Source organism: Molossus molossus, unplaced genomic scaffold, assembly GCF_014108415.1.
Source record: "Molossus molossus isolate mMolMol1 unplaced genomic scaffold, mMolMol1.p scaffold_m16_p_2, whole genome shotgun sequence".
NCBI lineage: Eukaryota > Metazoa > Chordata > Mammalia > Chiroptera > Molossidae > Molossus > Molossus molossus.
In genome coordinates, this window is record NW_023425355.1 from 91,710,053 (window position 1) to 91,732,603 (window position 22,551).

The 22,551-nt window shown below is 58.6% G+C and overlaps 1 protein-coding gene across 2 annotated transcripts; it reads right to left on the minus strand.

Annotated features, from left to right (window-relative positions):
- Positions 1-273: 273 nt before the first annotated feature.
- Positions 274-14,853, minus strand: BGN (biglycan). Of its 2 annotated transcripts, none has more exons than XM_036270825.1 (8): positions 14,746-14,853; positions 5,055-5,306; positions 4,594-4,706; positions 3,830-4,043; positions 3,239-3,349; positions 2,954-3,047; positions 2,730-2,868; positions 274-1,475 (listed from the first exon to the last, which is right to left on the minus strand). In XM_036270825.1, exons 2-8 carry the CDS (start codon positions 5,302-5,304, stop codon positions 1,278-1,280), a joined length of 1,119 nt encoding a protein of 372 aa, XP_036126718.1. In that variant the 5' UTR covers positions 5,305-5,306; positions 14,746-14,853; the 3' UTR covers positions 274-1,277. The 2 variants fall into 2 exon arrangements, with proteins under 2 accessions (XP_036126718.1, XP_036126719.1); XM_036270826.1 differs by lacking the exon at positions 14,746-14,853 and adding an exon at positions 7,165-7,288.
- Positions 14,854-22,551: the final 7,698 nt, after the last annotated feature.

The following is a 22,551-nucleotide window of genomic DNA, read 5'->3' on the forward strand; positions in this document are numbered from 1 at the left end:
AGGACAGCTAGGGCAGCGGAAGGGCCTAGAAGTGAGAGGAAGGGGCCAGGCTGGGGCCTTCCACCTGGTCGCCAGGGCCTCCTTGTACAGCCCCATACCTGCTGAAGGCCAGGAAAGCAGCAAAGAGGAAGCCCCAGGCTTGAAGGGGGCACAGAGAAGCAGAGCTTGGGAGTTGGTCAGAGGCAGCCCCTCATGGTTCCCCTTTCTGCTCAGTCCCCAGTGCCACCCCAAGAACAGTGACAAACACAGCCATATTGCACAGTGTTCCTTTAATTGAAAAACAACAACTGATCTCAGAAGCAGCCCCTCCTCAAGCTGGGTGTGATTGCTCGAAACCCCACACCAAGGGCTGGAAGCGAGGCAGGAGGGTAGGGGAGACCAAGCCATCATGGGGGAAGGAGGGTAATGAAAAGCGTGCTTGGGACTCCAGTGGGATGCTGGGCCCCTCTCAGGGGCTGACTTCCAGAGTCTGACTGAGCCCAGTGCTTTCCCTCTTGACTAGAGCATGGGTGGGGTGCAGACCTCCACCTGCCTCCTCCAGGACCATCCAGGCTTGGGGGAGGGGCCTGGGCAGGGCAGGTGGGTGTGAGGGGCAGCTGCACCCCACCCGGCGGCTTGGGTAGGGGCTGGTCCGAGGCCTATTGTGACAGAGACTAGATCCACCTCAAGGATATAAGAGAGGAGAAGGAGAACAAGAGAGACAGAGAGAGAGGGAGAGGACTGGTCTAGGAGCCTGTAGAGTAAGGAGACTTGGATGGATGGGCCATGAACTTGCATAAAGGTGGGAAACCATTTGAGGCCAAGGGTAGCAGACCAGGCCAATGAGGGCTAGAAGCTGCAAGTTCACGTGAAGGAAGAATGTGCACCAGGCAGATGTAGTGGGCTCGAAGGGGTCTGCTGTCTTCATCCCTGCTCATCCCCTCCTGCTCCCCAGATCCAGGGACTGGTTTTCCTGGACTGCAGCTTCGGCCAATTTGGTTTCAGGGTGAAACAGAAGACAATTTAGTGGGGGCGCCTCTGAATGGCTGTGATGGGGGGAGGGTCAGCTCTGAAGCCAAGGGGACACTTGATGGGGTCTGGGCCTCCTGCCCCACCTACACGCTTGGGAACCAGGGTGAAGGTGTCAGGGGCAGCAAGTGGGGCCTGGGGATCAGGGGTGGGGCTGGGTTGGGTGTAGCTGGGCACTGGCTTCCCTCCCTTGCTCTGCCACCCCCTTCAGGACATTCGCTGTGCTCCTCAGAGACCCAGCCCAGGCCACCACAAGCCTGTTGCTGCCTCTACTTTTTGTAGTTGCCAAACTGGATGGCCAGGCGGTCGGTGACACAGCGGAAGGTGGCTGGCTGCACCTCCCAGTAAGGCACAGGGTTGTTGAAGAGGCTGATGCCATTGTAGTAGGCCCGCTTGACTCCGAAGCCCATGGGGCAGAAGTCGTTGACACCCACCTTGGTGATGTTGTTGGTGTGCAGGTAGACCACCTGGGACAGAGGGGAGTGGCCTAGGTTCAGTGCCAGTGGCCCAGGCCCCTCAACCACCTTTCCTGAGTCTTGCCTGGTGGCCACCCAGGAATCACTTCATTGCATTGCATCCACTGGAAGGAGCGAACCAAGGCTTGAGTACGTGGTCAGGCAGGTGTGTGACCAGGGGCTGGGATGAGGGGCTCAGGGGTGTGTGTGGTGGGTGGGAGTCTAGGGGCACATGGGGGAAAGGGTATGGGGTGGGGGTATCCATGCAGGAAAGATGGCACCTTGGGCTCATAGAGGGCCCCTGGCATCCCCTCTGGATTTTCCGAACTCCCTCTGGGCCTGCCCTTCGGCCTCTCACTCCAGGGACCCAGGGGCATGAGAAGAGAAAAAACCTTCAGGGCGATTTCCTTTTCCTCCCAGTCGTCAGGGGCACTTGCCTTCTATCAGCCTCCCCGAACCCCCTGAAGCCCCTCTCTAGGGGAGGGGCAGAGCGGACAGAAGCGTGAGTGGGTAAGAAGTCCGATGATGGGGGGTAGGGGATGAGGCGCTCATCCGCAACATCGCCCTCTAGAGGCGGAGAGTAACCAGCCACTAGAGGGCGCACTCATCCCAGCACTGCCTGCGCTGCTGCTGCTGCAGCTGGGCTGCCCAGCACGCAGGGCTCCACTGGACTCGGCTCTGGTTGGACAGCCTGTGGGAATGGCGGGTCTCCCTGCACGTGTGAATGAGGCTGAGGAAGACACTGAGGGGGCAGAGCAGGGCTGGGCAAGACCAAGTTCACCCGTGTGACTGGAAATCAAGCCAGGGAAGGGGCCCTTAAGAGAACTCCAGGCAAGGCCCTGCACTACTCCCATATCAGCCCACTTTCTGTCCTGGGCTGTCCCTATTTTGGCACATATTTGTACATCCCCATGCCCTCACTGTTCCCCGATCTCCCAGGCCCTAACCTCTTAGGAGACCTTCAGCCCCAATATCTACCAGACCACCTCCTGCTTATCCCTCACAACCTCTCTCCACCCCTGCCCCACCTTCTTGCTGTCCTGCTTTCCTCCTCCTGTTCCTCAGCACAGACCATTGGCCCTGAAGGAGGGGCTCCCGTGACTGCCTTCCCCGATGAGGAGAGAGGCAGAGAGAGCAGGAGTTCCTGTTCCATTCTCTGCTAGGGTGCGCATGACGGGCAGGGGGCCAAGAAGCTGCCCTGGGACATGGGCTGCTCCCCTTAGAGAACTTGCTACTGGGGATTGCCCCCCCCCCCCCAGCTCTCACCTGGAGTAGCTTGAGATCTGGAAGGCCAGCAGGCACCTTGGACAGCTTGTTATTGTCCAAGTGCAGCTCCCTCAGGGTGGGCAGAAAACTCAGGCTTCCGTTCTCTATCATGCGAATCTGGTTGTGGCCCAGGCCCAGCCTACAAAGGGATGGATGAGGTGTAATGAGAAGCCAGAGAAGAAGAGGCTTGAGGGGCGAGTCACCACCCTTGGCCCCCAGCCCACCTGTATAGTTTGGAATAGCGGAGCAGATCCTCCAGCTCAATAGCCTGGATTTTGTTGTGGTCCAGATGGAGTTCATTCAGGGTCTCAGGGAGGTCTGCCGGAGGAAACAGGGTGCTTTGAGATGAATGCAGGAGTGTGTGGGCTGGTGCGGTGTGTGTGTGTGTGTGTGTGTGTGTGTGTGTGTGCAGGGGGACTGCTAAAGCCCTCCCAAAAGAGACCAGGTGGCCCCAGAAGCCTCTGGACCCCAGCTCTGCCCACTGTGGGAAGAAAGGGCTATCTTCTTACCTTTAGGGATGCCGGTCAGCTTGGCTTCGGAGATGCGCAGGTAGTTGAGCTTCAGGCCATCGAAGGCTCCAGGTTCAAAGCCACTGTTTTCCAGGGGATTCCCGCCCATCTCTAGGAGAGAGGCCCCCTCAGCCCTGGAGCCAGAGCTGAGCTGCTGCTTGTACACCCCAGGGCCTGTTGGCTTCCTGGCTTGGGCTAGCCTGATGGACCCTATTAATTGCTCACTCCCCTAACTCCCCCTGAAAGCAGCCACTAATTTATGGGGCAAATTACAAACTCCCATTTGTTCAAGAACACTAGCCCCCAAGGGCACTAGCCCTGGCACTGGCTTCAGGGGGCAGAGGGAGCAGTAGGAAAGTGAGAGCCCATGGCAGGCCCCAGCCGGCTGTCTGGTGGCATAGGCCCTCTCCCTTCCCTCTCTCTGCAGTCCCCTGGTCTTTCTTCACCTTGCTTCGGCCACTCCGGGGTATGCCCTTAGACAAGGCTCCGGAACATTTTGTGAGACCCATTCTGGCTGGAAGAGGTCCCTCTCCCTTACCTTTCCTATCAGCCACCTGGGTGAGGACTGTCCCAGGCCAGGGTCACACTTACCAATGCAGTTCATGTTGCGCAGCCCACTGAACACACCCTTGGGCACCTTGCGGATGCGGTTATCATGAATGCGGAGCTCCACCAGGGAGCTAGGCAGGTTGGGAGGAATCTCCACCAGGTGGTTCTTGGAGATGTAGAGCTTCTGCAGCTTCCACAGGGGGCTGAAGGCCTTCTCATGTATCTTAGAGATCTTGTTGTTCACCAGGACGAGAGCCTGAGGTAGGGTGGGCATTGGAGGTGAAGGCACCAGCTCCCCAGCCCCCCCTGCCCTCTCCTCTCTCTCCCTCCTCTGCCACCTGAGCCGGAGATTATTGGGATTTCACAGGTGTCTGAGTCCCAGCTGGGCCTCAAGGAGATGGTTTGCTCGTGGGCAAAGTGCAGCGCGGGAGCCAGCAATCAGGCCCAGTGACGCCACTACTGCCTAGCGCAGCCCAGCGCTTCCCTGAGCCTGTTTCCCCACTTGCATGCTGGCTACAATGAAATATGTTCTTGGAAAGAACCAATAAAATGAAAAATGTTTCCAGCCGAAAAGGGAATTAAGCTAAGTGATCTCGTCCTGCGCTTATGGTTGCTGACACCCACACCCGTGACCCTGACCCTGGGCACTCCCTCCATTTCCACCTCCAAACTTCTCTCAGGACCCCACAGTTCCCTGGTTCCTCTTGCACTCCGCAAGTGCATGCCCATGCCCATCTGGACCCAACTGCCCAGCTGCAGACTGCCCACCTCCTTTGGGCCCCTTGAAAGGGCCGGGGTGGGCTTACGTAGAGGTGCTGGAGGCCTTTGAAGTCATCCTTCCGGAGCTCAGTGATGTCGTTGTTCTGCAGGTCCAGCAGTGTGGTGTCAGGTGAGATCTCTTTGGGCACAGTCTTCAGACCTGGGAGCCAGCGCCACTATCACCAATGTGAGCCCAGGTCATGCCCCAGACAGGCTCAGAGCACGGGGACACACACACAGAGCCACGCGCCCAGGGACTGCCACAGACAGGCGAAAACTCCAGAGCTGGCAGACAGAAGCTCTTCTCGCTCCCCACTCGCTTGCAACCAGACAACTGGACACCCTCTCACACTGAAATCAGGATCCTCGAGCCTGCTCAGGGTCACCCCATCTATGTTCTCATCTTTCCACACCCATGCCACAGGACAGACATGTGCCCCCTGGATAGGAGCACTCAGGCTGTGCCTGTGCTGCCACATACCCCTCCCACCACAGCCCCATGACTGACCCAGGTCAGAGCACTGAACAACCCGAAGGTGGCAGTGGCAGCCGAAGGGACACATGGCGCTGAAGGTGGGTGTGAGGGAGTCCAGGTCCGGGACGCCTGAGGTTGTGTCGGCACCCGAAGCCTCCTCATCATTCAGCATGGGCAGTCCATCATCCAGGGTGAAGTCCCAGAAGCCCTTCTGCTCAAAGGGCAGGGCCTGGCTCAAGGTCAGTAGGGACGTGAGGAACCAGAGGGGCCACATGGTGGGCATGCCTAGGAGGCCAGGGTGAGAAGGGGCCATCAGGAGGGCCTAGCCAGTATCCGCCCCATCCTCTCGGCCCTTTCCCAGCCACCCTCCCAACACCAGGGACTGGGGCTCTGCATGTGTTGGCATCTTGTTCTCCATCCATCACTGGGGCACAAGCAGCAGAGAGAGGGGATGTGGGCAGCCAGGAGGCACCTGGCAGGATGGGGGCACCACTTCCCATTCCCCTCTGCTCCCAGGCAAGACCTGGCTTCAGTGGGAAATGAAGTGTCTTCCCAGCTAGGGAGTCTGCAGCCCCCACCCACCCCCACACATCACTGAGTCAGCTGGCAGTTGCCTGGGGGGTCAGTGAGGCTAGTGGAGGAGGCAGAGAGAGAAACCCAATCATTTGCCCCCCCCCCACGCTTTGAAGATACCACTGTGGCCCCTGGCCAATCCCACATGTTCAAGGCAACGTGGGCGCAGTTGGGGTTGAGTTAAGGGATTATGAGTCACTTCCTTTTCTGCCTGAGCCCCCCACCTTGCAGCACACCCACATTTTTTTTACGAAAATCAAGAGGCCAAGGCACCAGGCTGGGCACGCTGGGCCAAGACCTGGGCTAGTTCCGGAGGCAAAGAGGGTCTAATACAATGAGCAAAATCACAGAGGTAGCAGGGGCACAGTCCCGTGGCCACTTCGTGTCTGCTCTTTGGGGCCTCGGCTTTCTCCCCTGGCTGGGCATACAGAGTCCTGGGACTCCCACTCTTCCTTCTGCCCTTCCTTCTGCCTAGGGCCCAGCCCCCTGGAGAGGCCCCCCCCAGGGCAGCAAACTGCCACCAGGGTGATGAGCAGGGTCAGGCGTGTGTGGAGACCACCCTGGCTGGGCTGCGAGGTGGGGGTGGGGAAGCTTCCCTGCCTGAGCCTGCCCCTGGCACCCATATCTGCCTGCCTCCTTCTTCCTCCAGCAGAGGCCGCCCCCAGTCAGAGCACTCCTCTGCCCAAAGGCTCTGTACAGGAAACAGCCAGAGCCCCTCCCTCTCCCATCACCCTTCACCTACAAGGATTTCCTGGGAAAGTCCCAGCCTGATTTTCCCTGTCTGTTAAACAGGCATCAGAGTGCCCACCCTGCTTGCCTCACGGATCTGGGGGGGCGGGGGGGCAGCGTGAGGCTGCCCTGGCTGCATCTGCGGGCAATGAGCCTAGCTGACTGCCAGGGCCTCCTGCAGACCCAAATTGGCCCCGCTCCAGGGAGACCCTCACTTGGGGCCCATCTTGGCCAGGGAAGGGGTTGTTTGGGGCATTAGTGGGGCTGGGTTAGTTCCCTGAGCCTGACTGCTAGCTGCAGAAGTGGAAGAGAGACCCTGGGGGGGCAGCGCTCTGCCCACTCTGGGCCAGCACCTTCGGAAGAGCTTGTCCCTGCCTGCTGCTTTCCTGGGGCCACCTCCAGGCCTGGGCACACAGCTCTGCCCCTCAGATTCTCATCCATCCCTGTCTTGCTGTCCCCTCTGGTACTCATCCTGCCCCCCTTCCTGCCAAAGGTCCTATGGCTTTCCCTGGCTCCCACCATCCCTGAGGACAGAGCTTCGGGAGGGGATGGCAGGAGGACCCAGGACATGGTTCAACTGACTAAGCTGCAGAGTCATCCTCAGAGAGGCCCTAGCAGGAGCCAACAGCCCTTCTGAGTGCATGATCTGCGGTGATAGGCTCAGAGAAGCTATCTGCCTACTCCAAGTCACACAGCAAAGTGAAGATCCCCCACGTTGGGGCAGCATCCAGCCTCCCTGGCTTCCGCCAGGTTCTGCCAGTTCCAGGCTGGCCATGCAGGACTCAGGGGACCCCCAGAAGGCCTTGGCACAGAGTAGGGAGAAGGCCCGGGGCTTGCCTACCTGGACAGCAGCTCCTTCCTTCTTCCCTTGAGTTTGCAACTCTCAGGACAGAGCAGCGTGGGTCTAGGCCTCCCGTCCCCGTTGTTACTACTCAGGGCCCTTGCCCAGGGTTCACTGGATGCCCAGGGCTGAGAGGAGGAGGAGCAGTGGGAGAGAAGAGGAAGGGGAGGATGAAGGCAGGAGAGCAAGATGGAATGGGAGAGAGGGAGGAGACTGCTCCCCCTTTGTCTGGCACCCCTGCCAAAGCCGCTACCTCACAGCGGGGATGAGTCAGGGCTGGAATGCCCAGCAGGAGCCTTGGAATTCTCTGGGATCCATAGTCCACCTGGATAGGTTGGGGTGGGGTGGGGTGGTCTGGCCAGGCCCAGGAGAGACTGTGGGAGAGGTGGGTGCAGACAGGCCCCGTACAGCCTGCTGGAGCTGGAGAGGGCTGGGGATGTACACAGGGTACATCTGCCCTGGTGTCTGACCCCTCCACCAGGGCAGAGGATGGACAGGCACGTGGAAGGCCAACCAAGTGGTCTCACGGGACCCGCCCTAGGAGGACGGGGGCTCTAGAGGAGTTGAGACAGCTCAAAGCAAACCACGCCTGATGTCACTGCATCCTTGGGCCAGCCTGGCTCCAGTGCAAACTCACTCTGAGGGGAAGGGAGGCTGAGAGCTTGGAGGCTCTACACCAGAACCCCATGACAGAGGCAGAGGACAAGGTTTGGCTGGTTCTCCCCGGTTCCTGGCTGGGTCCAGGCAGTGGGCAGGCTGGCGGGGTGGAGGCTGGGCGGGCTTCCCGGCACAGCCCTCATTTCCCCTCGAGGAACTGGCACAAGACTCAGCCAGAACTATGCAGAGAGGAGGGGGCCGGCTGGACACCAAGCCTGCAAGGGGCGGCGAGAGACCTCCACAGAACCAGAAGGGGCCAGGAAGGGGCCTAAGGGGATGCCTAAGAGGAAGGCTTCCCTGCATCTAGCGCAATTAGCACCTCCATTTTCTGGAAGAGAAAACTGAGGCCGAGAAAGAGGAATAGATTTCCCCCAAGTCACTCAGCCTGAGACTTGGAGTCCAGCTTGGGCAACTCCAGGCCCTGAGCTTTCAGACCCCAGCCGCATTTCTCAGCACAGTGTGGGGGTAATGGGGGTATCTGGCTGGCTGGCTCAACGTGGGCAGTCCAGAGAGTCTGGGGGAGGAATTTGAGGCTGGTGATGGTCAGGGTGGGGGGCTGTAGGGCTATAGCCAGGCCCAGCTGCCCCACTTTAAGCATGGCCCTGCCTTTGCCCCACTACCTCACACTGGGCCCCCCTTTCAGGAACACACACGCATAGAAGGCAGGAGGGCCAAAGCCCAGGAAGTGGGAGCCCCCCATGGACAGATACTGTGAGACCCACAACAAGTCCCCCCCCAGCACCACCTTCCCACACTACCTGGCCCTTTGGTCCTCAGTTTCCCTTCATTGGCCTCCCCAGGCATGGCCCCAAGGACTTCAGGGAGGGCCTCAAGCCCCATCAAAGTGCGCTCTGAGCTCGCTGGACTCACCTCCTCAGAGCAAAGGAAAGAAGTGGTAATGGCCGTGAGGCCTTAGGCCTGGCACCCACAGGTGTGAACCAGGGAAGAGGCCAGGCTTCCTGGAGCCTGCGCCTCCGACCCAATAAGGGCCCTTCTTGTCTGGCCCTCTGAAAGTCAGAGCAGTCCTCCGAGAAGAATTGCTCCAGGTCACAGCCAAACAAGACACATTGGCAGCCTCTGAGAACATGGAGGGGCTGTGCCAGGCATTCAGGCCAGGCCAAGGGTGGCAGGAGCAGGACTTGAGGTCTGGCACGCAGTGGGAGCTCCTCGGCAGATGTGGGGCTCACAACTGCCAAGTCATAGATGCCGGGTGCTGTCCCTCGGCCTCAGCCCAAGGTGTCTGGCCCCACTGAGCCAACCGACGTGAATTCTGACACTGGTGCCATCTTCCCCTCAGCCCTGCCAGGTCCCTGGGACTAAGTGGGTGAGGTGGGGGTATGAGGGAGACAGGCAATTCAGGGTGTACTTCCTCCCCACCTCAACCCATTCACCAAACTGTCTGGGCCCAGCTTCAACCAGCAGGCAAGAGGCAGGGATGCTGCCCAGGCTGATCCTCGGCTGCTCCCTACTGCCTTTTCAGGCCCCAGCTCATCGGCCCCCTCACAGTTCTAGTTTGCACTTGGATGTTAACCAGAGAGAGGAAACATGTGCCACCCATGAGTCTGCTGAAGCCTACATGTGTGTGCATGTGGGGGCAACTGTGTGAAGGGCTGGTGGTTGGAGTGGAGGGGGGTTGGTCCTGAGCCCCACCCTGTCTGTGTCTGCACCCCGGCCACCCTGAACTCACCGCCGTTGTCTTAGCTTGCCCTTCAGGCTACAAGAGGAGCAGATGCCCAAGTTCGGTTTGCCAGGGCAGCTCCTTCCTGCTGTGGCCCTGGCGTTGCTGGGGTGACTGGACAGGTCTTTAGGGACAGACTCGACATGGACATGGGTGTCAGAGTCTGCAGGAAGCCAGCCCATTGACTGCAAAGGGCTGGCACCAGGAAGGTGGTAAGGCAGCTGGTGCTGGCCAAACCAGACTTCCCTCGCCACAACATCGAGGAGAGCCATCCACGCCTGCCCCCACCCTGCCAGGAAACCTCTGGAAAGCAAGAAGGTCAACCTGCTGGCCGTCTGCCATGCCAGGAGTCAGGTAGCAGATAACCTGGGTCAGCTGGGGGTCCTGAGTTTCCTGGTCCTTTTGCATCTAAGCTGTGTATCCTTCTTCCCACTCACTGAGCTCTTCACCACGTCCTAGAATCTTTGAGGAAGAGGGAGGACGCAGCAGGAAACTCAAATGATTTCCCAATGACCTTAAGAAGAAAGCACCATTTTTTACTACTTGATGAATGGGTAAGCTGAGGCTCAGAGTTTACCCAAAGGCACACAGCAAGGACATGGTAGAGCTGGGACTCCACTGTCTGTCTGTCTGTCTGTCTATGGACCATGTGTCTGGCCCCATCCTCTGCCAGCAATTACAGAGTTTGTTGCAGGCCCCAAAGCCACACGATCCTATGCTCTCTGGGCTGTGAAGGGGCTGGATCAGCCCCTGGGGTCCCTGGAGAAGACTGCTTGGCAGCTCCCTCACCCCAGCTGGGAAGCACAGCCCTGCTCTGTGGCTCCTATGCCCCCTTTCTTGCATCATGAATCCTTTGGAAACAGCACCTCTCTCTGGCTGCCACCAGCAATAGCTCCCCACTGCCCGAGGGGCCTACTTCCTTGGTTGATGGGTCTGGTGGCAATGTTTTGGCTCAAGTGTGCCCACAAAGCCAGCTCTGCCTCTATCTGCAAGGAAGTCGCCTGGAAAAGCCATCATCCTGGCAAGCCAGGGAAGTTCCCCTGAGCATTTTAGGTCCCAGCAGGCGCCAGACCCCCCAGGGCGATGCTCTTAGTCTGGCTACTGGAGCCTGGGGCCCTGCCTGCCTCATTTCCTCATTAAGCCAGGCCTAGGCAAGGGAGCTTGGCCTGGCTCCCAGGGGAGGAGAGCTTCCAGGCACCCTGGAGGGAGGCTCTGTAGCCCCTTCCCTTCCTGGGCCCAGGGGTTCCTGCAGCCCCTTCCTTGCACAGGGTCCCAGCTCTTCCAGGGGCTCTGGCAGAGGTGGGACCCAGCCCTCGGCAGCCAGCACAGAGGCTCCAGGACCAGTTCACCTTCTGCCTCTCCCAGGGTTCCCATTCTACAGACTCTTTGTAGCTGGAAGGCGTCTAAGGCCCAAGGGACCATAATGAAGGCTGAGCTGGGACTCAGACTTCGAAGAGGATCAAAGTCACACTCTCCTCTGCCTATAGGACTTCCCTTGTCTCCAGGGACAGGGCTGCCAGAGCAAGCCTCTCTCTGACTTCTGCCCATCTCCTTCAAGCCTGACTTCTATTCCCTAAATCCCCAATCCTTTGGCCAAATGGGCCTCTGACTGCTGTATCCCCATTGGCCATCTGACCTTCCAGAAGCAACTGGTAGGGGAGAAGCAGGGATGAGTTCAGAGTCACAGAGTCTGGGACCTCTCCCATCCCACTACCCCCTAAACCTGAGAGATGTGTCACCACAGGGAGGGGGCAGATGGGAGTCATCTGAGGCCCAGAACCTTCACTGGGCTCAGGAACGTCAGCGATGCTGGTGCCCTCCACGGTCACTCCAGGAGATACCCCTACCCAGAGCAGAGAGGGTAGGGGACTTTCAGGAGCCTGGAGTCCCAGTGGGAATGATGGATGCCCTAGGACCCTTGGGCTGTGTGCTACAAGTGAGGGAAGGGCCTTCACTCCAGGACCGGACATTTGGAAGGTGGGGAGCTGGTCTGAAAGGCTGGAGAAGGACCTAGCCATAGGGCTGGCCAGTTACCCTCAGTGGGCCTTGGGCCTGGGGCAGGACTGAGCAGACATCGTCCCCATCCCCCCAGCACAGCCCCCTCTGCTCACCCCCCACAGGCTCCCTCTAAGACGGGATTTACACAAAGGGTTCTGTGGGTGGCCCAGTGTGTGAGCAGAGGAGGACAGGAGGGTGGGGAGGGGGCAGAGCTGGAAGGTTTATGTGCCTTCAGAGGGAGCAGGGGCTCACCTTTACTCTACGGCTCACAGCAGGGTACTCAGGAGAGCCACTGTCACCTCCCAGCCCCTCAATTTGAGGCAAGTCTTGGGCTAATGTGTCGCCTCCCACCAGCAGGGCAGGCAGGCGTGGGGTGTAGCAGCCCGGGGCAGGAGTAGCAGGAGGAAGGCTTGGTGGGTTATGGAAGGCCTCTTTAACGATCAGGATGAACAAGGACGGTGAGGGGCCCTGGATGTGCCACCTGCAGTACCAACAGCCCAGTGGCCCAGTGGGTGGGGCTTCCGAGGCCAGGATGCTGGTAGGAGGAAAGGGAAGCCCCCTTGGAAGGTCCTGCTTGCAGACCCTTGAGTTCAGGCTCATTAAAACACCCTCCTCTGGGGACTTGACGCTGGCACTGGGAGAGACACTGGTTCTGAGTGAATGCAGAATCTTGCTGAAGAAAGGAAACTCTTTCTTGTCTTACAAAGAGCCCCTTTCTTCCTACCCTTCCCTGTTCACGCTCCTCCAGTGGGTCAGGGCCACTGGTAGGACTGGGAAAAATTTGGACTGATGCTCGGAAGTCACCTTGCACGATGGTCAGAGGGTTGGCACCCCGACTTTCTGGGCCCTTAAAATGGGCTGACACAGAACTGCCACCAGACCTGCTGCAAAGGGGTTGGGCCTCAGACTCCCCATCTGCTAAATGGGGATTCTGGTCTCTGCTCCAGGGCAAGCAGAGCACAAAAGCAGTGGATGTTAATGCCCACTGGAACCTGGGTCCTTGGGGTTTGAAGGTGGGCCAGTGGGCAGGTGGGCCAGGGCTGCTGCTCGGCAGCTGGCTCGCTATTGGAGCTCTCTCTGCTCCCTGGCTCCCAGCCTGCTCCAGCTGCCTGGCCCCTGAGGCTTGGAGGCAGCTCTGTGCCTTCCTTTCAATGCACCCACACAGTCCTGCCCTCACAGGCTCCCCCATGTTGGCCCATGGTAGCCAGACTTGGGCAAGCACCACACGAAGGTACCTCTGCCCTGGACCAGCTCTCCCACCGTGTGGATGGCATAGGCAGCAGCACGTTGCCTGGAGCACTCAGGCGCGTCATCTCGTGCACGCGTCCTTTCTCTGCATGAACTCGTACTTCTGGATACAGATCCCTAGGAACATCCTTTCTGGCACCGAGGGAGGCCTGAGCATCTCCATCTTGTCTCAGTTCCAATCAGGCCCTAATGGCGGTGAGTTGGCAGGACAGAGAGGGGTGGGGGGCACAGGCAGGAGCCTCCTGAGAACAGATGGGACTGGCCGCATCTGCAACCTGAATGGCCCTTCTGAACACTGTTCAAGAACTATCTCCCAGGTCTGAGTGAAGTCTGCCCCACCTGATGCCACCCACTGCCCCGCCCTGAGGACCCTCGGCCTTCTGCTCCCCTCAGCAGCCCTCACTAACCAGCATCCAGGCCCCAAGCCAGCTCATGGTGCAGCAAATGGGGTGTTCCTATTGTCCTAACCTTCCAAAGCACTCACGGGGCACACCCAGGGAGCTCTGGTCTACCTTCCTCCTCGCCTGTGTTCCTTGGCAGACCCCTCTACATGCCAGCCATCTTGGGAGCTTGCAGGACAGGGGCCTTACTACCTCCCACTTCGATCATCTTGCAGTCCTGTTGACCACAGGCTATTGTCATCAACACTAAAGTGACTTTGACAATTCCCTGGGTGGTATGGGGTCAATATAACCAGAGTTTCTCAGTTAGAAGCCCTGGGTCCTGACCTCAGCTCTGCTCCTGAATAGTTGTGCAACTGTGAGCAGGTCCCTGCCCCTCTCTGCGTCTCAGTTACCGGCACTGTACAATGGATGAGATGGGGGGGCAGCAGGAGTCACTCCTCCCCTGCTTTAGGGCCCTAGGGGCAACCTTCCAGCTACACTTTGCTTCAGATCTGGGGCTCTCACTCCATTCAAAAGATGCCACATGCACCAGTGGCTGAGCTGCCTTTAGGGGACAAGGCATCTAGTCAGGGAGCTCTTGAAGTTCACCCATCCCTAAAGGCACCCTCCTACAATAATGGTCCCAGCTTGGAAGTGGGTCTGTGGCCTAATATTTACCCAGTGTCCCCATAAGCCCTACAGGGCCCCAAGCCAGGCCTTCCCAGGGTAACATGGCATGGTTGCCAGAGTTTCTTTCTGCCCCACCTCAATTCTGAGTCCCAATCCAGTGGGGTTCTGGGGAGACAGGGTCGAGCCACCCAGGCAGCCCCACCCAAGGCCCTGGAGCTCAGGGCTCCATGGACCCACACCTCGCCCAGAAGGAGATAGAGGCAGGGTATTAGCCTGTAAGCGAGGAATATCTGGGCAGGGTGCCTGGGGTGTGCCTGGAAAACCAAGTCTCTGAGCCCCTGCCAAAGACTGGGCCTGGGCAATGGGGACCGCTCCCTGGCCTGTGCTCCTGCGGAGGCCCTGAGGTCCTCCTGACCTGCGCCAGGGGAGAGACCCTGAGCAAGTAGGCCCCAGCAGAATGAGCAGAACACAGCGAGAGGCCGGTGGAGTGCAGGGTGCACCGCAGCCTTGCAGGAAGGAGAGGGCCATTGGCGGGGCTGGGGTGCCAGCCACCCAGCCATGCCTTGGTGATGCTCTGGGGCAGCAGCCAAGGATAACAACCCCAAGGGGGAGGCAGAGAGGGCAGACATGGAGCTGAGCTGAGGGAGGTCAGAGGGGAGAGGGAAAGCGGGTGGAGAAGGCTTCTGGAAGAGGGAGGGAATAGAGGCAGAACTGGGACAAGGACCAAGGGTGCCGCAGGGTGGAGATGAAGGGGCACAGACCAAGAGCCTGCAGCAGTGCCATGGGAATCCGCAGGCATCCTGGGGGCCGGAGAGTGTGGTAAGGGGGCAGCAGGGACAGGGATAGGGACATGGAGGGGCGGCATGAGGGCAGCAGGGGCAGGGTCTGGGACTTCCTGAGAATGGTGAGAAGGCAACAGAGCCAGGGATGAGACATGGAGGGCAGCTGGGGTGCAGGGACAGTGAGTGGCTGGTGTGGGGGCCCTACCTGAGGAAGGGAAGCACGGGTGCAGGCTGGCTAGTTGGCAGGCTTGGGTGTCAGGCAGTCCGTGTGTCTGTCTGTTGGGCCGTCCAGAGCAGCTGCTCACTCCTGGGCAGTTCGTGGAGAGAGGGAGACAGAGGCGGTGGGAGGGAGGCTAAAGGCTGGGCGGGCGGGCCAACCGGGGAGGGGGCGGGGAGGGAGGAAAGGAGGGAGGGGGCTGGTGGGGACGAGAGGGAAGGAGAGAGGGAGGGAGGAAAGGAAGGAGGGGGGCAGGCTTCCAGGCCCCCCTGGCAGCTTCAAAGGGAGCAATTTTCTTGTAGACGGCTGGGCTAGCTGCACCCACTCCTGGCTCCCGCTCACAGACCCCTCCTCCAGCACCTCTGTCTCCCTGCCCCGGGCACAGAGTGAAGGGACACACATTCTCACTCACACAAGGACCCTTGGTGTCTCTGGGCAGACCTAGCCTCAGAGAGTCAAACTTTCCACTGCCCAGATGGGGACACTGAGGCCCAGAAAGGGGCGGGAACTGGCTTTCTGGCACTGGGCCTGGCAGAGGAAGGCGAGAGGGCAGAAATGAAAGAGAGATGAGGGGGAGGCAGCCTCTGGTTGCTAGTCCAGTGAGTGGCCCTGGAATTCTGTCCTGAGCCCGCCCAGAACCTGTGGCAGCCTAGGCCTGAACAAGGAAGTGGTTCTCTGGGATCTGGGAGGTAGCTGTTGTAGATTTCTGGAAGGGCTTGATCTAGGCTCCTGGGAACTCTGGAAAACTCCACCCCCCACCCCCACACGCTCCAGCCTTTTTTTTCCCTAAAAAAGAGGAACTGGCCTTATCTGTGTGATCTTAGGATGAGACCTAGCTGGGGGTGGCAGGAGTGCTGCACAGATTTGGGGGATCCCCCCTAGCTTGCCCGCCCTGGAGCTGAGAAAAGCTGAGTGGAAAGCTGATTCAGAGAGAAGGCACCTAGCGAATCATCCTTTGGCTCAATCCGTGCAGGTCCCCTGGGCTGTGATAACCGCTCTGTGGGTGGGCACTTCCTTAGAGCTGGAGCTCTGTGCTGGCTGCTTACTAACTGGGCCAGCCAGTGAAACATCCCAGGAAGAGGCTATCAGCCACTACACCGGTTCAAGCCCAACTCCACCTGTGTCTAGGGTCCAAGGCCTCCCTGTCCAGTGGGGTCCCATTCTTCCCCGGTCCATGTACCCGGCATGCAGCGGTGTCAGGCCAGAGCCAGCCTCTGTCATGGGCTGACACTGCATTGAGGGAGTCTCTCACAGGAGCAGCGTCCAGGAGACAAAGGTGAGGATTTAGAAGGAGTAAGAAACCAAGGTAGGGGGGTGACTCTGAAATCTGCACAGGAGACTAGGAGGCTGAGAAGGGAAGACACTAGGGCAGGACGGAATTCCACAGAGACCAAAAGAGAAAAGTGTGTGGGGAGAGACAAAGCTCAGCAGGCGGAGGCTGAGTGGGGAGGCCGAGGAGAGGTTGGTCCAGAGGGTGGAGAACGGGGACGAGGTCTGCAGGTTCTGCCCATCTGGCCAGCTGTCACTCAGTTATTCCATGCTCAGCCCAGGGCCAGCATACAGGTGGAGTCTAGAAAGTTCTGCCTTGGGGAGTGGCTGGGCCCAGGCCCTCTTTCTTGCACCAGTATCAGTTCAGGGCTCCCGGCCGGGATTTGGAACACAAGGTGGTCTGACCAAGCTGTGCTGCCTGCCTGCAAGAGACTTCTAGGATGGGTCACGGAGAGGGGGAACATGGGAAAAGCAGGGTCTGAGTTGGGAACTCTGACACCTTCTTATTTGGGGGCACAATGCCATTGCAAAAGTTTGAACCAGGAGACTGGAGAGAAAACATGCCCTTCCAGACAAGGCGAGTCAGTTTCTCTGCTTGTTTGCTTGTGTTTTTCACTGTTTATTGGAGACATATTTCAACATCTCTGGCAGTAGAAAGACTAATATCATGAGGCTCACGTAGCCTCACAGGGCCCTCTCAGATAAGAAAGAGGGTCCAAATTACACAGACAACATTGTGCTCCATGAAAATAGCCTGTTGCAAAAGACCACTGATGATATGATTCCCCATGAAACGTTCAGAATGGGCACATCTATAGGGACAGAAAGTAGTTGAGTTGTCTCTTCGGGCCAGGGGGATGGGGGATGGAAGTGTGACAGCTGAAGGCATGAGTTTTCTTTGTGAGATGATAAAAATGTGCTAAAAATGACTATGGTGATGTATACTGACTATACTAAGTGAAAACTATTAAATTGTACATTTTAAATAGGTGAATTGTATGGTATGTGAATTATAACTCAATAAAGTTGTTTAAAAATGAAAAAAAATAATAAAACCACGTAAGGCATGCCCCATTGCCCAAGGAGGCCCACCTAGCCTTGCCCCCAGCCAGCCCTCTGCTGCACCCCGCACTGCTCTGGAGCACCAGAGGCTCAGGAAGACTTCTGGAACAGGTGACTTGGAAACAGGAGTAGGGAAAAGGGATATGTTGCTGGTATGAGGAAGAGCACACAGCAAGGTGCAGAAGGTGTGGGGAGCAGAGCGGAAAATGTCACTGAGATTAAGTGGGGAGGCCTAGTGGTGGGCCAGCCTCAGTCTTCCCTCGACAGCACTCACCCTAGGCTGTCATCCTGGCATGTTCCTGGAGGGAGCTTGGGGTGGCGATGAGGTGGCACCTTGCAAGGGGCACATATGCACCTTGGAGATCTCCATAGCTGGAGGACACATCTAGGGCAATATTTCTGTAAATATGGTTCCTGTGCCTGGAAGGCTCCTGCGTCTGTGGTTTGCAGTCTGCAATAAGCCATGACTGCGTGCCCGGCCCAAGGCCCACTGAATCACTGGGCCTGGCCCTCTAATTTGGGGGCCACTCCCAGACCAGCCAGGCAGCACCTAAGTCCTGGGCTCCCCTCCCCCTCTTCTCCCTCCTCCCCAGGCCTCAGCTCTCTTCGAAGCACCGGAACAACCTGGATCCTAGCTGATTGGCACTGGGAACAGCACATCCTTGCTGGCTAGTGGGAGGTTAGAGGGCAGGGCTTGGAGGAGGCAGCAGGAGACAGGGGAGGGCAGGCATGGGGGGCAAGGCAATAAGGAAGAGAAGGCATTTCCTGAGGCCTCAGGCTCCAGAGGAGGCCAGTGCACAGCTATCTGAGCTTCACAATAATGAGTGGTGGACAGCACTGGACCGGTCATAGTGGGCACTCAAGAAGGGGTGGGGTTGGCAGGGGAGGCAGAACCTGGCCCCCATCAGCATGAGCCTGAGGGTGACCAGGGCCCTCTTCCAGCATGCTCTGCATCTCTGGGACACCACCGAACAGGCCCCCAAAGCCCCACCCCAGGCAGGGCAATCTAAGCCCATTGCCACTTTGTAGGCCGATGTGTAGAGAAGGGCCTGGAGTTACCCGCAGCTTGTCCCTCCACAGCTGGCTTACAGCTGTTCATGTTCTGGCTTCAAAGCTAGAGGGAGAGGCCTAGGAGAGAAGCGGGGCACCCAATGAACAGGTTCAAGCCATTGGTCCCCTTTAGGCACAAAACTTGTCTTTGGTTTGTCTCTGGAGGGCTGAGCCTGGGAAGTGGCCCAGTGGGTGAAGCTCCCAGGGGGTCAAAGGAGCCTCTACAGAGGTGGCAGCAGTGAGAGTGCCCCCTGAGCTCCAGCCCACCCAGCTGCTGGCCCCTGAGCCTCTGGGGCTTAGAAAGAGCAGCCAGCCCAGAGTTCCAGGGGCCCTCTGCCAGTCTCCTTCTGGGACCTTCTCGGCCTTCTGGCCCTGCTAGGTCTGGCTGGCTCCCTGCTCACTCCTGCCTCAGCAGATCACTCCCCATGTCTGTTCTTTCTGGTTCCCCACTGCTTTCTTGGGTCTCCCCTCTGCCTCTCTGTCCCATCCTTGAGTGCAGAGTTAGTCAGCCTTGACTTCCACTGAGAGTGCACGTGCTGCTGGACCAGAAGCAAGATGATGACTGAGTGTGATGAGTGATCAGAAGGAAATAGTGCCCAGCCGGTGTGGCTCAGTGGTTGAGTGTCAACCCATGCACCAAGAGGTTGCTGGTTCGATTCCTGGTCAGGGCACATGCCCAGGTTGTGGGCCCAGTCCCCAGTGGGGGGCATGCAGGAGGTGACTAATTGATGTTCTCTCTCATCAATGTTTCTATCTCCCCCTTCCTCTCTCTCTAAATCAAATATATATATATATATATATATATATATATATATATATTTATATATATATTTTTTTTTAAAAAGAAGGAAATAGTGCAGGTTTACATACTAGCATGGGTACGAGGGCACGGGGAGGGCTTCCAGGAGGAGGCATCTCTCTTGCCTCCAGCCCCTCCTTGGAGTGCTCACATAGGACTCTGGCAAAACCAGCCCAGCACAAGGAACCTTGCCCAAGGGAGCCCCTTTATACTCCACACACATCAAGGTCACTTCTCGAGCAAGTGACCTTGCCCTGAACTCAGCTGAAGTCTCTGAAAGGGCCCTCAAGGCTCCCAGGTGTTGCAGCCTCTGAACCCAAGCCTATGTCCTAAAGTTCATGGCTTTATGTGGGCCTCACTCATAGCTGACAGGCCTCATCAATCCCCAGTCTCTGCACTCTCCGGGGCCGGGCGGGGGAGGGTGAGGGCCAGGCCCATAGTCACGAAGGGGCAGCCCCACCCACCTCATGGGTCCTTTGAGGCCAGAGTTGGGACATCCTGGAACCCTGAGGCAGAACACATAATTTGTGCTCAGGGGGACCCTCTGGGTATAGGGGTCTGGGACCATTCCCCAAGAGACTCAAGCTAACAGGCCCAAGGGGGAGCTGAGCTGCTGCAGAGTGGCCGAGCCTCCACTGTCTAGAAGCTTCCCAGTGCCGATGGCCAAGGTGTGGCCAGTGAAAGCTGGCACTCTCTATGCCAGAGCTTTTTTTGACCTTCCCCTGAGGACATAATCACACAGTGGCTCCCCGCCCAGGGCTGCCAGGGCTGTAATTTCAGGGCCCAATGGGGGCTCTGTGCAGGCTGGCCTACGACTAGCTATCTTTAGAGAGGCATGGTCTGGGGTGTGGCCAGATGAGAGATGGTGGACAGGGGGCTGTGCCACAGGGAGGCATCCATCTGTGGGACCCCTTAGAAACCTGCAAGACACAGAGATGCCATGAGATACCCTGGAGCCCCCATGGTCTTCCCCTGGGGGAGGTCAGCCCCCAGGAGCTGTGCTTGGATCTGCGAGCTGCCTGCAGGGCCAGGAGGCTCTGATGGGGGCTGTGGGTGAAGGTGGGCACAGGGGAGGGGGCCGGGCAGCTAGTGTCTCCTGGCCTGGCCCCGGATGGCCGCCATGGTTGAGGAGGCATGGCACAGGGCATACTACCCTAGATACATCTTTTGCCTTCTGCTCCCTATGCTCCTTCCTGGACCTGTCTCTCCTGGACTTGGGAACTGGGGCCAGGTTTGCCATGATTTGAGCTATAAGGCAGCGGGAAGGCATGGAACCAGATGTGCAGAAGGATAGGCAGGGAGACCTGCAAAGGAGCAGGTGGTTGGCCCTCAAGTCGGGGCACTGGGGACAGAGAGGAGTAGGTAGGTTGGAGAATTTGGAGGTCAATGGGCAGGGCTCTGGGTCTGTGGCTGGGAGTAGGAGGTCAGATGTGCAAGTTTCTATCGAGGTCCCTAAGAGGGGACATCAGTCCAGCCCCAGGGAATGCACTACTCTTCCCTGTCCTCATTCTCTGCCCCTCACATTTGTTAGCTTCTGTGTTCCTCTCCCAGTCCCCACTGTTCCACTGTTCTTACCCTCGGTCCTACTCCCACCTCCTACTCCTGTCTCAACCCAGGGACCAGTGAGTGCTTCCCTTCTTGCCACCTGACCCCAATCTCTCCTACTCTGTAGTCACCACCATCACAATTTTCAGTGTCCCCCCAGATTCCCACTGATGGAGCCAGCACCTGCCCTGAAGGGGACACAGCACCCAGCGCCGTGCTGGTGTGAGAGAGCAGAGGATATGGGGTTGGCGCAGAGGTGGAGAGGAGGCAGGCACAAGGTGACAGGCAGGCTCGGTCCCGCCACCAGATATCCACTGCACTACAGTTGCCCTCCTCGCTGGGATACCCCTGGCTGAACTGGTGATCATCCTCCCTCACTGGGGGCACATTGTGCCACCACTGTCCCCTCCCTGCTAGGAGTGGAGCCCCCGGCCTCCAGCTGCAGGCACCCCTAGCCCTGAGCTCCTGGACCTCTTGGGGGATAGTCTGGGCTGGAGAGAGAACCCTCGCCCCAGTCATGTCCTCTTTGCTAGGCAGCCCCACCTAATGATGACAGGGGGTATAAAGACCCAGTCCTCTTGCCCCAACTCAGGACCAGCTCAGCGTCAGAGCACCCGGGGGCTTGGCTGGACCTGCACAGTTGGCTGCAGGCCTGCTTCCCTCTGGGCTCACTCCTGCTCTTGTCCTTCGCTCCCCTCGGTGGTAGCTCCAAGAGCCTCCCAGGGAACTTCCTGCTCGCTAATCCTAACCTGACCAGTTGGCCTCCTGGGAGCCCGATGGCAGGTTTGGGGGCTCTGCTGTCTGTGCCGCCTTGGGCCCAGCTCTTGTCAGCGTGGTCGCCAAAGGATTGGCCTCTGGGGCTGGGTTCAGCCTACCTCACAGCAGCCCCAAGAGCCTAGCAGCTTCCTGTCTGAGAAGTAGAATTAACCTGACCACCACCTGTGAGCTGCCTGCTCCTCCATCCCCTGCCCTCCTCTGCCCCCAACCCCCACCTGGCAGCCATGTTGCCCGACCTTCTCCTTCAGGCCCTCTAGCCTCATCTGCTCAATGGAGGTGAGAGCAGTGGGAAGTGGGGGATTCACCCAGCCTGAAATTCCTGTGCCTCCCAGGGCCTGAACTCTGTGACTGTGGGGAAGGAGGCAGCTGGGGATTGACCGGAGCAGGAGGGGTGGGGAGGAGGGGTCGTGAGAGCTGGGAAAGCAGCAGCCTTCCCCATCAGGGCCAGCGCCTCAAGGGCTGCTGACCTCTGACCCAGCCCAAACAGGAAGTGCCATATCTGTAGGCCTAGGCCGGGTTGGAGAAGGAATGCAGAGATGAGTCCAAAACAAACACTCCACCAGCTTCCCAGGCTTCTCCCCGCCCCCTGCCAGAGTCTGGCCCTTTTCTGTTGAGAACTGGTGGAGGGGGGTGGAATGGGGTGGGGGTGAGTGGCGACAGAATGGGACCAATGTAAGGCTCACAGTTCCCAGGCCCAGACTCCAGCCAGAGGTGGTGGCAAGGCAAGGTCTGTGCAGTGGGCTTGTGGTGTCCTTCCTCCTTCACTCTACCACAGCCACCAGCATGGCAGACGGGCCGGTCCTGCTCTTACTGCATTCTTGGAGCCTATGGCTTGGCTGGCTCCCCCATGCCATCATGAGGTCCCCCACATTGCTCTCCCCATTCTTCTCAGCACCAGGCATGGTGGCATCATGAGCTGTTAAGGCTGACCCAGTAACCCCACCCCAGTCCTGGTGACTCCCCTCACACAGGCAGGACAACTACTCCAGTGATGTCATGGGGCTTCACAGACCCCGTGTCCCCACCCAGCACAGCTGGCAAGTCTTGTCCTCAGAGCTCAGCAGGGCTGAACCACCACAGCTGGCTCATGTCTGAGTCTGCCTCTCCCACCAAGCAGATAGTCAGCAACTTTGGCCAGGGGGCAGTTGCCGCTGGATTCCCCAGGGCCAGGCCGGGCCTCCCAGGGACCAAGCACTCCTTTCCCAAGAGCTGTCGAGCAGATGCCACTCCCCACCCTCCCCTGGCACCAGGTCACAGGAGGGCACGTCTGGATCTCACATCCTTGGATGCCT

Coding starts and splice junctions, on each gene's coding strand:
- BGN (XM_036270825.1), bottom strand. CDS start 5,304: ATGCCCACCATGTGGCCCCTCTGGTTCCTCACGTCCCTACTGACCTTG. Junction 2,869..2,953: donor CGCTATTCCAAACTATACAG/GTGGGCTGGGGG, acceptor ATCCCTTTGTAG/GCTGGGCCTGGGCCACAACC. Junction 1,476..2,729: donor CAGATCTCAAGCTACTCCAG/GTGAGAGCTGGG, acceptor CCTCTGTCCCAG/GTGGTCTACCTGCACACCAA.